The sequence below is a fragment of the Myotis yumanensis genome, unplaced genomic scaffold (genome assembly GCF_028538775.1).
Source record: "Myotis yumanensis isolate MYYU_CA2020_CCGP unplaced genomic scaffold, mMyoYum1.0.hap1 SCAF_8, whole genome shotgun sequence".
NCBI lineage: Eukaryota > Metazoa > Chordata > Mammalia > Chiroptera > Vespertilionidae > Myotis > Myotis yumanensis.
In genome coordinates this window covers 31,637,182-31,651,664 of record NW_027223759.1, presented here as the reverse complement: position 1 = coordinate 31,651,664, position 14,483 = coordinate 31,637,182, and the positions used below count along the sequence as shown (strand labels likewise).

The window sequence follows — 14,483 nt, the reverse complement described above, 5'->3', positions numbered from 1 at the left end:
TAATGGTTTAATTCCTTTGGAGTTTATTTAGGGAATTTACTTTGAGGATCTAAACTGAGATTTTTCCCAAACTGTTAACCAATATTCCAAAGTGTTATTGCTACCCCTCCTTTTTCATAATAACAACTTTATTGAGATATAATTCACATTCTAACAATTCACCCTTTTAGAGTATACATCCAATGGTTTTTAGTATGTTCACAGAGTAGTGCAACCATCACCACTACCAGTTTTAGAACACTGTCAATATCTCACCAAAAGAAAATCCTGTCCCCATTAGCAGACACTCACTCCCCATAACCCTTCCAGCACTAGTCAACTGCTAATCTACTTTCTGCCTCTGTGGATTTGCCTATTCTGGGCAGTTCATACAAATGAAATCATACACTATGTGGTCCTTTGGGACTGGCTTTTTTTACTTAGCAAAGTGCTTTTGGGGCTCCCTTATGTTGTAGCACATGACAATACTTAATTCCTTTTTAGGACTGAATAATATCCCATTGTATGGATACACCCCAGTTTACTTACCCATTCATCAGTTATTAGACATTTGGGCTGTTTCCTCTTTTTGCCTATTATGAATACCTAGAGGCCCGGTGCACAAAATTTGTGCACTCAGCGGGGGCAGGAGGGTCTCTTAGCCCAGCCTGCACCCTCTCACAGTCCAGGAGCCCTCCGGGAAAGTCCGACTGACAACTTAGGCTCGCTCCCCACCTAAGCTGTCAGTTGGACATTGTAGTGCTGCCGCAGAGGTGGGAGGGGCTCCTGCCACCACCGCTGTGCTCACCAACTGTGAGCCCTGCTTCTGGCCGAGTAGTGCTCCCCCTGTGGGAGCACACTGACACCTGCATTGAGCATCTGCCCCCTAGTGGTCAGTGCGCATCATAGTGACCGGTTGCTCCGCAATTTGGTCTATTTGCATATTAGCCTTTTATTATATAGGATGTGGCTATGAACATTCATGTACAACTTTTTGTGTGGACATATATTTTCATTTCTCTGGGGAATATACTTAGGAATGGAACTGCTAAGTCATTCTATGGTTAGCCTTTTGAGGAACTGCCAGACTATTTTCCAAAGTGCCTGCAAATGAACTTCAAAATCATTTTATCAAAACATTCCAGCGAGTTTTTTCATTGCAATTTTTAAATTGAAATAGCACTAAAACTATATATTAACTTGGGGAGAATTAATATATATTTAATTTTCCCCATCCAAGAAAAACCCACGCCTCTCTAAACATGCAAGTCTCCTTCCGTCTCTCAAGTTTTTCCTTTAAGGTGTTTGTGTTTATTCACATGGTTACCCTGTGTTTTCTGGGTCTGTTACTACTACTTTCTACTTTCTTGTTATTGTTGACATGTAGTAAATCTATCCTCTTCTCCGCGTGGGCTGAATTCTTTGTATTCCGATAGTCTCAATTCGTTCTTTTGGATTTTCTAGGCATTCAAATCATATCAGCTGCAAATTGTGATGAGTTCATCTTTCTTTCTGATAACGCTTGCTTTATGTCTCATTGCGTTGGCTGAAGCCCGAGAAACACATTAATAATCATGAGAGCAGGATCTCATTTGAATATTCCAGCATCGCTGTTTTTGTGATGTGCACAGTTTTCTTCTAGTCTCACTTTTAAAGGTCTTTCCTGAAGATTGGTATTTAGTTTTGTCACTAACCCACTGATGTGTTATATTGTATTAAGACTGCCTCATGATTATAAAATTGCCTCTGTTTTAATTAAAGCACTCGGAGAACATTTTAATCAGGGAATTAAAACACCTCATTTAACAGCTCATTCTTATTCTCTATCTGATTTGGTGGGGGAGGGAATCTTGATCTTTGAAGATATAAACATAACATAGCTTTCTTTTTCCCCTTCATGGCTATCGGTTTCCCTGGCTAACCTCACTTCACTGATGCACAGTAGGGCCCTTGGGGCTTCTTGGTCATTTCACATAACTTCTTTCTTCCAGTTTTTAGAAGTGATTCATTTCCTTACTGAAGATTCTGTCCTAATCAAGTTTTTTCAAGAGATTTACCTATTTATTTTTGAATAGCTTAATACATTGCATGACTTTTAAAAAATAAAAGTATATTAAAAAGTATTTTATTTTAAAGTCTCTTTCCCTCCCAATCTTACTCTCCATTTGCTTAGGTTTTACACAATAATTTTAAAAAATATGTGTGTATATATGTAACTAATTCCTTTTAACTTCTTTCACAATTTTTTAGGCACATCCAAATAAATTTGAATACATTTTCTCCTTGTTCCCTGATGGAAACATAATACACACTCTTCTATCCTTGTTTTTCTTTTAATCTTGAGATATCCTAGAACCCTTCCTTCATCAGTATATCGAGCTTCCTCTTTCTTGCTTTTCCATCTGCATTTTATTCCATTTGTGGAAACGTTTAGAACGGTCTAATTGGTGCTACCAGTTCTGGCAGAGGGGCATTCTGTCGTCTTCAGTTACTTGCGTCACCTGCCCACAGACCACTCCCCACGTGTGCAAGCAGATCCGTGGACCCACGTCCTGGGCTAAAGTATAGTTGTTTTCCCTGTGATAGACGTTGATGGGGGGCTGCCTGTTGCCCGTCAGCTTCACCAATCACTTTTCAAGCTTCTTGTTTTTTTGCCAATGTATTAAGTGAAAAAAGGAGCTCAGCGTGTTTTGGATTTTCATTCCTCTTATGAGACATGAGGTTCCTGGGAAAGTCCTGTTATTACAGTTTCTCTGCCCTCCCTATGCCTGCCATCGCCTGGAGTGCCTGCAGGTGACCTCTCCTTCCTCCATCCCCGGCGATGACATGCCTCCAGCGTGCTTTGCCTTCTGAGATTGATGCTCCGCTCATGGTCCCTCCTCTCCCTGTGCTTGGCACTGACCATTTTGCCAACAGGAATATCTAGTTTGTTCCTTGAGCATCTGATTTCTTCCTTCCCCGCAGGCTCTCTTCCTATTGCAAATTATACATATAAATAGATCAATGTAGTGTATATGCCGCCACTCTCTGGCATCGGAATATCTTCCTGAAAAAAAGGAATGTGCTGACCCCCTCTCTACCACTGTCTAGTTCGCCGGTTTAAAATTAATTTCACCGATTTCTGTTGCATCGTCAGGAAAGGGGGCTGTTCACACTTGATCGATCACGGTCTATTTCGCCTGGCGGATGAATTTTGTCACTGTCTGACCCAGCCTGCCGGGATGTATAACTGCTGGCGGCACCATGTGTCGGGGAGAGGGTGGCTCCAGCGTCTGTAGGCCCGATCTCCTCCCGCTGGATCTCAGCAGCCGTGTGGCCCTATCTCACAGTGTCAGCGCTCTCACCTCTAAAGAGATGTTGTTGGGATTAGAAACTACTATCAAGTCCGTGCTGCTTGGGCTGTTACTGTGATTAGTAGTCAGCCTTCCAGGTTCCATGCTGGCTAATTCGGACCTTGTCACAATGGGCCATTTTCAAGTCCAGCTTCCTGCCAAATGCCGCTCCCCCTCTGGTCTCAGGCCCAACCTCTCCCTCAGATCCCACTTCCTTTCTCAGTGCATCAACAGCCTGAAGGAAAACCGTCTGAGCTCATGTTTACTTCTCTCCCTCTTGAACAGAAGCCAACAGACAAATCAGTTTGGAACTTTGCCTCCTGGGCTGGCTCTCTGGCCTCCTTCAGGCCTTGTTGGCTCAGACTTCCTCTCTGTAGGCTCCCTGCTGAAGCTAGAAACCCCACCCCCTTTACTCACTCCACCTCCTCCCCTCCCCACTCAGTTATTTCTATACAGGCCTCTTTCCTGCTCACTGGGAAGAGAATCTCCACCCAGCCCTATATGCACCAAGCAGGTCACTTTCTGCAATCGGCCACAGTCTTGGTTCTACAAGGACCCCCACCCCTTCCCTCAGCCTGGGAACCCCCTCTTCCTCTTTCCTGAAGCCAATGCTGTCCCCCCATGGCCATGATGCAGGTGGGGTTTCACCCCAATGTTGAGAGCCAGCGGGGGTCTGGTTGCCCTGAATTCCCCTTCTGGTGCCATTTTTATCCTGTCCCTCTCCACCCTTGCTCCCCAATTTTCGAATTTCCACTTCAAGTTCTTTTGGGATTCTCTCCCTGTCTTTGGGTATCCCATTTCTTTCCTCTTTTGTTCATGCTGACAACACCAAAATGTTCCCAGGGCATTTCTGGGCCAGCAGCACCAGCTATCATCCTTTTGCCCAGTGGTCACATGATTCTCACAACACAGGTTGTCCCCACAGCAGAGCACCTTCTGGGGCAGCTCTCCGAGCTCCAGTCCTCGCTGGGGCTTTTCTCCCAAACCAGAAACTTCATCTGTTTTCCTCTCTGCTACCTAAATGTCTCCTCTACAGCTCCCCCCTCCCTTTTTTAAAAGCCTTTGTTGTTTATAGCCCTTGGTAAACACTGCCGTTTACCTGGGAGGAGTCTCAGGTACCAACGCTAGGAGCAGGAATGAAAGCTGAAATGATGCAGGTGACTTGGAATCATCCAGGCCTGCCTCCCTCTTAGGGGGCCCATCTTGTCATGAAGGTATTCAAGCCCTTCCTGTTGTCACAGTCACAGCTAGGGTGACTTTCAGGCCACATTTCTGGACCATGCTCCCATCCCCCACCTGGATGGCTAATATACCCCCACAGTCGCATTGCCCTGGGCCTCCTACCTAAAGACACGTACCATCCTGTGCCCACCACGCCATTGTCCCCCCACCCCAAGCAGCTGGCTTGGATTGCCAGAACTGGGTTTGTGGCAGCTTCCCTTCCCTCCCCTCCCCACTACCTTCTCTCATGTGTCCTGACCTCCCAGACTGCCACTGACTCATGCAGGGAGGTCCCTGGCCCTCAGCCCAGCCCCAGGAGGTTTAATAGTCACTCCTGGCTCGTATGCCCAAAGCCACATGGCTAGGACTGAGAGAGCAGCCTGGAACCCCTGCTTCTGCCTGATGCACCCAGGCAGTCTTCAGCCAGTTTTTATAACAGCATCTTCTGACCACATCCCATGGGTCTCAATTTCCCCCAACAAACAAGTCAGACCGACGAGGTGCGATTCTGGCTGTACCCTTTGCCAGTTGCGTGATCCTGGGCAAGTTACCAGAGCTCCCGGTCCCGCCGCTTCCTCATCTGTAAGATGGGGGTGATTGTCACATCTGCCTCCGGGAGTGAATCCGTTTACAGAGTGCTGTGTGTGCCTGGCACCAGGGATGCAGGGAACAAAACAGACAAAGCCCTGCCCTTTCGGAGCGTCCTAACGAGGGAATGTGGGCGGACGTGGGACACAGACATGCACAACAAGCCAGCCAAGCTTGTTGTGTGAGTAGCGAATGAATGAATGGTATGCCGAGGCCACTTTGCCATCAGCCCTCCCCCGTCCAATCACAAGGCTGACTCTATGGACTTCCACCCTGAAGCACCTGGAACAGAAATACGTGGGCTTAAAGCTCCCAAGGAGTTTCAGAAAAACATCAGGAGATTTGAGGTAGGGCTGTCTGGCTTCCAGCAGTTAATGGATATAGAAGAAATGGAGCAATTACAAAAAATATTTCAGATTTAGAACACATTTGCCTGAAATAGGCAATAATTGAGGTGGAATTAGAGTTGTTTTTCAGAGAGTTTCACAAATTCTTTGTGTGTGTGTGTGTGTGTGTGTGTGTGACGGCCTTTAAAATGGTATGATTTGGAATACATTTTCTCAAGGTTTCAGAGCCCACTCATTTAAAGAAAATGATAGAGAAGGTTTGAGGGCAGTCCCCAGGGCTCTCTCTAGACAGTCCCTCTGTGGGCTCTCTGAGCTGCCTTTGATCACAGAATTTGAGAGCCAGCTATGGAGCCCAGAGACACTACCCCCTCCTCCCCCCTCCCAACCCCCCGCATGTTTCCTGGGCGGAAAATGAGGCCCTGACTTCAAGTTAAATAAGTGATTACAGGCAGCAGAATATGGGGATTCAAACCCAGTCCCTTGACTCCCAGCCTAGTGCCCTTCACAATACATTGCATAGGCCTCCATAAGTTCATAGCACCGCACAGTCAACACTGGCCATCAGCACGATACACTGGGCTGAATCTGAAAGACATCACGCCAACCAAAGGGATGGGGGAAAGGCTGCCTACAGCAGGGCACTGAGGAACTTAGGGGAGAAGGAATGTCCTGTATTTAGACTGTGGTCCTGGTTCCATGAACTGTATGTGATCGTCATATTTCAAAGACCTGGACACTAATGAGGGCAAGTTCCACTGGGTGTAAATTATACCTAATTTTTTGTTTTTGTTTTGTTTTGTTTTTATACCTGAATTTTTGTTAAAAAGCAGTCTAAAATCAAAATGGCGATGATAATGGTAATGATAACCTTAAATGCCAAAAGGCAGCCATGTTTGTGGCTACTTCAGGGAGGTTTTCAAGATGCTGAGGTCAGAGCAGGAAGTTGCCCTGTTTGTAACAGTCAGTCAGCTTCAGTCTAGGACTTCCCACTGCAGACTCTGCTGGGAGGCTTTCCACCTGCACGCCCCCACGCTCCAACCCCAAGCCAGCTTTGCTCCCACTTCCCTGACTGGCAGTGAGTGGCAGTGGCCTGCCCAGTAATCCTGGCCACCACCCAACGTTGGGACAGCCCCCTCCTTGCTCCTCCACAAACCACTGTGACTCACCGATCCTGTCTTTCCTCTGGCACAAGGTCCCCAGGCCCACCTCCACCCTGGCTTAGGTACTCACCTGCCACACCTGGATGATACTAGTGTGATACCTGCCCTCTGGCCTCAGCCCCTCAGCCCAGCCTGCCCAGAGTTCCGGGATCCTGCCACCTCCTCACTCATGGTCATCAAAGATGTGGCCGGAACTCCCTGACCCAGTTCAGAGACCTCCACAGACCAGCCCCAACCCACAATTAACTCCTACATTGCCCGCCCCCCCCGCCCCTGACCAGCACCACAGGACCCCTGCCCACTTGCTGCCCCCAGACCAGCTCTCAGCTGAAAACAGCCTCAGTATCAGAATCAGAGGCAACCTTGGTGGGAGGCATAGAGAGCAAGGGAAAGGAGAGAAGGAGATGTCATAATCATTAAATCCTAAACTCCCCATGACCCTGTCTGGACACCTCTGGTGATGGGACATTCACTGACCCCCAAAGCAGCCACTGCGCCTTTGGACAGCTCTGAATTCTCTCCTGTGGTCCCCAGCCAATTCCCTCCCCAGGCTCCAGAGAGCAGATATGTGATGACCTTGACCTCCTCCCTCCTGGGTGCTCTCTGCCTGTTCGCTCAGCCACTATCTGAACTCAGGGCAAGGGGTCCCCCAGTCGTTTGGCCAGAAGAGAAACCTCTCATCCTCATTCTACCGTGTGGCCCAAGAACAATTTTGCTTTTACGGTAACCACATCCTCTGCCCACTGGGGAGGCAGACCTGTCCCTCACCGACAGCCCTTTCCGTTCTTCCCAGAACTCTTTCCTTTCATGTCTGCACATCTTCCTTTCCCTGGCATTGGCTCCCTGGAGTTCCCCTCCTTGTTTTTTGCTACTCCTTTTCTCTTGAATTATTCAGAAAATGTTTACTTGAAAATTAGTTTTACAAGCCACTCTAAGCATTTCCCCTCACAGTGCATCCTATGAATAGAATAAACAAGCCTCAATTATAAAATGATACATGAATGCATCCAAATTGCAGTGGTTTAAACTGTAATTTTCATTGACAAAGACACAGCCCCCAGGATGTGCAGATTATCCCAAATTTCATCAAATTTGAATCGGAGTGGAAAACATGCCCTGAATGGAGTGGTTAACCTGGTGATCCTGACGGAAAATAACTGTTCTCTTTCCATTCCAAAGGACTCAAAACTGCTGAAGTTTGGGGAGCTTATTGATCTCCCGTCGTTCTATTGAGAAACAACCAGCTCTATTTCCATGGAGACCAAGGACTCTGACCACTTGGAAAAGCCCCAGAAAAAATCAGCGGATGGCCCCTGGGAACTTGCTAATGAACCAGCCAAGGTGAGACCTGAGTTACTCTCAGAAGAAGATAAAATGCCCCAGGCCGACCTGGTCCAAGACAAAGAACCCCGTTTCCACAACCTAATTCAGAGAAACTCCATCTTCAATCGCACCGTGAGACGCAGAAGCAAAGGCAAAGCCAGAGACACTCCCAAGTCAAACGCTGGGCACCTGGCAGGTCAGTACCAGGGACAGCTGTCAGAGCTGTTCCTTGGCATCCAGCTGGGATCCTCAGGGCTGAAGGGCCCTAGTTGAAGGAAAGGAGCCTAAGAGGCAATGAAAATGATCAAGGATAGGGCCACCATTTTGAAACCATTATCTAAAGCAGTGATGGCGAACCTATGATACACGTGTCAGAGGTGACACGCGAACTCATTTTTTTGGTTGATTTTTCTTTGTTAAATGGCATTTAAATATATAAAATAAATATCAAAAATATAAATCTTTGTTTTACTATGGTTGCAAATATCAAAAAATTTCTATATGTGACACGGCACCAGAGTTAAGTTAGGGTTTTTCAAAATGCTGACACGCCGAGCTCAAAAGGTTCGCCATCACTGATCTAAAGAATTTGAATGCCCCTAATATGATGATGGGAATCTTTCAGGAGAAAGTGTTGACCCAAATGATACAATAAGTTTGTAAAAGGCGTTTGGTTTTAGGACTCAATAAAACACCCCCGGAGGGAGGCTTGGAGCTATCCATGTTTAGGGGCATCTGGGAACACGAGGCTCTGTCCTGTCTTTTCACTGTCACCAGAGTTTCTGCTGATCTGAAAATACATGAGATTAATTCCTTGAGAAGAGTTTTGCAGCAGGAACCCTTAATCTTTTAATCCAGTTTTCGCACAATTTTATCTGCTCAAAGTCTGTTCATTGAGCAGAATAGAGTTCAGAAACATTTACAAATGGGAGTATGAGAGCTAAGGACTTCTTTCCTTGTGACTGGTTCACATGGCTGAGTGGGCAGCATGCTGGTGTCATCCCTGGGGGGTGGCAGCTGCCACTGGACGGACAGTATGGCAACCCCTGTTTTAAATCCAGGGGCTTCATTAACTCGATCAATAACTCCTTACTTAAACTCTATCTGGTAGCCTTCTGCTACATGAGAAACCACCCTTAAATCACAGGAACAAAACAATATTTTATTATTTCTCATGATTCTGGGGGTTGGTAGGGTGGCTCCTCTGTCTGGGCCACTTTGACCTTTGCAGTCAGCTAGTGGCTTTGGCTTATCTAGATTTGGAAGATTCAGGAAAGCCTTGCTGGCCTCTTTGGTGGCTAGTGAGCTGGTTGGCCCAAGAGGGAACTCAGCTGGGACTGCTTGTCTCTGCTCCATATGGTCCCTCATCCTCCAACAGGCTAGCTTGAGCTTGTTCACATAGCAACAGGCTTCCCAGAGAGCGAGAGCGGAAGCTTCCAGGCCTTGAGACCTGGCCTGAGGTCCCACACAGTCACTTCTACCACATTCTTTGGGTCCAAGCAGCTCACAGGACCAGCCCAGATAAAAGCAGATGGAGAAACTGACTCTACTGCTTGATGGGAGGAATAACATAGAATTTGTGGTTATTTGCCATCTGCCAAAAACACTAACAAAGTCACAGGTCAAGAACCGTGCCAGCAAGAGAAATACAATGACTGAAACACGACAGTCGTGGAGGTACATTATATTATTCTCCCAACTTTTGTTGGAAATTTTCCATAAGTTAAAAATTACACACAAAGAATTCCTGCCCTGGAGGGGATTGTAATGATGTCGTTTTATGGCAAGCAATGTGTCCAAATTACAAGAGAGATAAAGGCAAAGAATTAGACCCTTCTGGTGGGATTAGGAAAGATCCCCCAAAGAAGATGAAATTTTAGATGAGTCTTAAAGGATGAGTAAGGACATGGCCAGAGAGACAATGGGAGCCAACTTGGCTAAGCACTTACAGGTACAGTTACTATGTCAGGCCGGCATTTCAAGGGTATCCTTACCATACCCATTTTACAGATTTTTAAAAAAGAGCAACTGAGGCCCAGAAGGATTGAAACACTTACCCCAAAGCACACAGCTAGTGAGCTGCAGCTTGAACTGGAGTTCAGATTCTTCTAGTCCCAAAGCCTGTGCAGATGGAGAAACAGGTAAAGCAGCTCTGTCCAACAGAAATATAATGTGAGCCACATGTCATTTTAAATTTTCCAGTGACAACATTAACAAAGTAAAAGGAAATGGGTTAAATTCATTTTAACAATGCATTTTACTTAATGCAATACATCCAAAATATTATCATTTTATCACCTAGTCAATAATCAATATGAAAATTAGTAGTGAGGTGTTTTGCACATTTTTTTTTTGCACTATGCCTCTGAAATCCATTCAGTAGTTTATACTTACCGCCCCTCTCATTTTCATTGGAGAGGCTTGATGGGGATTTAGATTTCATAAAATGTACAGTCGGAAAAGTGATTTACGTACCCAGATTGTTCCAAATATCCTTAAAAGTTTTCCAATAACTGACTGGAGTACCAGTTTTTATATTTTTTTTAAATATATTTTATTGATTTTTTACAGAGAGAAAGGGAGAGAGATAGAGAGTTAGAAACATCGATGAGAGAGAAACATCGATCAGCTGCCTCCTGCACATCTCCCACTGGGGATGTGCCCGCAACCCAGGTACATGCCCTTGACCGGAATCGAACCTGAGACCTTTCAGTCCACAGGCCGACGCTCTATCCACTGAGCCAAACCGGTTTTGGCCAGTTTTTATATTTAAATTTAAGTTAATTTAAGTTTTAAAAGTGAAGAATCTACTTTTTCAGTCTCACTAGCCTCGTTTCAAGTGTGTGATAGCTAGCGGCTGCCCCATTGGACAGCACGGGTTACAGCATGAAATCAGAGGGAAGAGCTACACAGCTGCCTCGGGTCAGGGGTGGGGGCTTTCTGAGCAGGAGAAAAGGTGGGTGTGGGGCTGTGTGTGAGATGAGGCTGGAGAAGGAAACGGAGTCACTGGGGAAAGAGCCTCGGGTTTGTGGCCTCCAAGCCGAGGGGAGAATGCTGACGCCTGGGTAGACTGCAACAGCCCCAAAGATGCCATTTATGTCCAGACCAGAAATTTTCAGCAGACTCACAGTTTTATTTTTAAAGTGACTCCCTCCATTCACCCTCGCCCCCGCCCCTTCCCCCACTCCGCCCTCCCCAGGAGTTAACTCCCCAAGACAGCCCAGCAATGCCTGACCCAGAGTCCAAGGGAAGAAGTGGTGTCCTACACTCCGCCCACAGGGAGCGGACGAACAGCCTCCTGGCATCAGCCTGCTGTGGGAATGCTGTGCTTTGGGAGTAAAACATATGTCTTTGTCTTAAATAATTTTAGGAATATGAGTTAGTCATGAGACTTACTCATCTTCCTGGGACATATGGATTGGTCTATTTTTCTACAAAACTGGAGAAATGAACCCAGTTCTAAATGAACGCATGACAAAAGAAAACATGTGAAGCAGTTTTGATTTTTATTTACAAAAAAAAAAAATAAAGTCACTTCCTAATTCCCTAAAAATAAAGGCAGACTCACTTGCACTCTGAGTTCACGATTTGTGATTTGGGTCTAAGAGGTGAGGACATTCCCCGTTTCATCTGCTGTATGGGCACCCTTTGAAATCACACTAGAGCACTGACGAACAACCCCCTATGGGTGATCAGACACTCTGCAGGAATATTGACTAGGACGTGGACATTGTAAAGTCCAAAAAGATTAACTGGCAAATGAGCTTGTCCTGTAGGAACAATAACGCCATAGGTTATGGTTTTATTGCCATCTAGGACACTAACTAGATTTTTAAGTTTGCAATCTCATCTCCAATATTCTTTCCTCCATGTATGTATGTATGCACTTCTATATATCCATGTGTGTATGTATATGTGCATGGATCCATGAACTTTCCAATTTTCAGAGAGATGATCACCAAATACAGCATAAGGTGTGCCACATCCCCTCTCCCCCCAGGGGCGTGGGAGGAAGGCACCCCTCTCCCTTCCCCTCCCTCCCCTCCTGGGGTGATAGTTGTTACTGACCTGTCAGAGACTCTTGCCTGAAAAGGGGAAACGCACACTTGCTAACTTGCCACATTTCTTAAATATCACAGATTCACCGGAAAATGGAAAATCTGTAAAAGAGCTCCAGGCCTTGAATTTCTCGCAGAGCAGAACGCCCCTTTGGCCAACAGAAACTCAGACGGACCCAGGAGCCAAGAGAACGAGGTGAGAGACAGGGCGTCATGAGGAGCTGGTTCATGACAAGCTGGAGCAGGGACATAGCGCAAAGTCTTGGTGGGAGACAAGGGTGTCTTGTGGTTTTTTTTTTAAAAAAAAGGTAATTTTTAGTTGTTCATGTTTTAAAAATCCACAATTTTCTTTTTAAAAAATAACGCCATTGTTACTCTTCTGTCACAAAACTAGGAAATTGTAGATATAACATACATTGAGAAGCAGAAAAAAAAGAAAAATCACTATATCACCACCACTGAGAGATGTTTTAATCTATTGTACTGGCTTCAAGTCTTATTTTCTATATTCCTTATACATATTTTATCCTCATAAGACAGGATCTTACTATACATCCAGTCTTGCAAATTACTTAATGGTATGTCACAAACACCTCTCCATGTTACTACAGATTTTTCTACATAATAGTGTAGTGGCTATAAAATAATCTACAGTATGATTGGATTGTGATTTATTAATCATGCTCCTGTTGTTGGACATTTGGGTATTGTATTGGTTAGGAATGAATTTAGCTGCTTGTAACAACAACAACAACAACAACAACAGACCCAATAACACAACTGAACAAGACACAGGCCTATTTGGCTCCTGTGTGAAGAAGTATAGAGGGTTGTGACAACAGCTCTTTCATGCCTTCAGGGACTGAGGCTCCTTCTAGTTCAGTGATGGCGAACCTATGACACTCATTTTTTTGGTTGATTTTTCTTTGTTAAATGGCATTTAAATATATAAAATAAATATCAAAAATATAAATCTTTGTTTTACTATGGTTGCAAATATCAAAAGATTTCTATATGTCACACGGCACCAGAGTTAAGTTAGGGTTTTTCAAAATGCTGACATGCCAAGCTCAAAAGGTTCGCCATCACTGTTCTAGTTTCTACTCGGAAATCTGACAAGATGACTGCCAGAGTTCCAGCCATCACAGCCACAGTTCAGGTGGAGGAGAAAAGGAAAGCCAGGGAAGTGGGAGGAGAAGGAGAGAGGACATTTGCCAGCCTAGTCTGAACTTTTAAGGAACTTCCCTGAAGCCCACCCAGCAATTGGTGCTTATATCTCATTGGCCAAAAGTGGGTCACATGGTGGCCCCCTACACCTGCAAGGGAAGCTAGGAAATATATGCGATGTTTAAACCAGGTCTGTTTCTGTCCCCCTAATAAATTGGTTCCATAGTAAGAAAGAAAGAAGAATACAGGGGAGGCGGCAGCAATCAGGGTGTTACCATGGTAGTGTTTGGGAGGGCTCTCTTTTTGGCTTGCAGATGGCTGTCTTCCCACTATGTCTTCACATGGCAGACAGAGAAAGAAAGAAGCTCTTTTTTTCTTTATGTGGGTCCCACCCTCATGACCTCATCTAAACCTAATTATCATCGCATTGAGGGTTTGAATTTGAGAGGGGCGGGGCACAATTTGTCTCTAGCAATGAATTTTTACATACATATACACCCACTGACTATCAACCAGACCAAGACATAGAACACTTCTATTGTATCCTGAGGCTTCCTAACGCCTTTTTCCAGTCAATATCCTACCCTCTCAGACATAACCATCTCCTGACTTTTATCACCATTAAATTAATCTTTCTAGTTCTTGAATTTCATATAAATGGGACCATACAGTATGAACTCTATTGTGTCTGACTTATTTACTCAACACAATATTTTTGAGATTCATTAATGGATGTGTGTTCTTTTTATTGCTGAGAAGTATTATCATAATATGCTTATCCACCCTTCTGTTGATAGATATTTGGGTGGTCTTCAGTTTTTGACTATTATAAATAAAGTTGCCATGAACATATTTAGATGAGTCTTTCTATGGATATATGCACTCATTTCTCTGGGTTTGTACACAGGAGTGGAAGCTCTGGGTCTTACGACAGGTGTATATTTAACTTTACTAGAGACAGGCAAATAATTTCTCAAAATGGTTGTACTATTTCACACTCCTACCAGCAAGATATCAAGGTTCCAGTTGCTGCAGATCCTGACCAGTGTTTGGGATTGTTAGTCTTTGTACCTATATCCATTCTAGGATATTGTGTGTCACTGCGGCTTTAATTTGTTTTTCCTTGATGACTAGTGATTTTGAGCACCATTTCATATGTTTATTGGCCATTCATCTTCTTTTGTGAAGTTCCCATTTAAGTCTTTTGCCTATTGTTTCTTTATTTTAATTTGCAATATTTCTTATATATCTTCAATATAAGTTCTTGGTCAGATATATATATAGCAAATGCCTCCTATCAATCTGTAG

The 14,483-nt window shown here is 44.8% G+C and overlaps 1 protein-coding gene across 1 annotated transcript in view; it reads left to right on the top strand.

Moving 5' to 3' along the window:
- Nucleotides 1–14,483, top strand: part of NGEF (neuronal guanine nucleotide exchange factor) — an 86,439-nt gene that overhangs the window by 14,365 nt on the left and 57,591 nt on the right. The window contains exons 2-3 of the mRNA XM_070422418.1: nucleotides 7,807–8,146; nucleotides 12,090–12,204. Coding sequence (XP_070278519.1) covers nucleotides 7,882–8,146; nucleotides 12,090–12,204 — 380 coding nt within the window. The 5' untranslated portion in view covers nucleotides 7,807–7,881. The remainder of the gene's footprint in view (nucleotides 1–7,806; nucleotides 8,147–12,089; nucleotides 12,205–14,483) is intronic.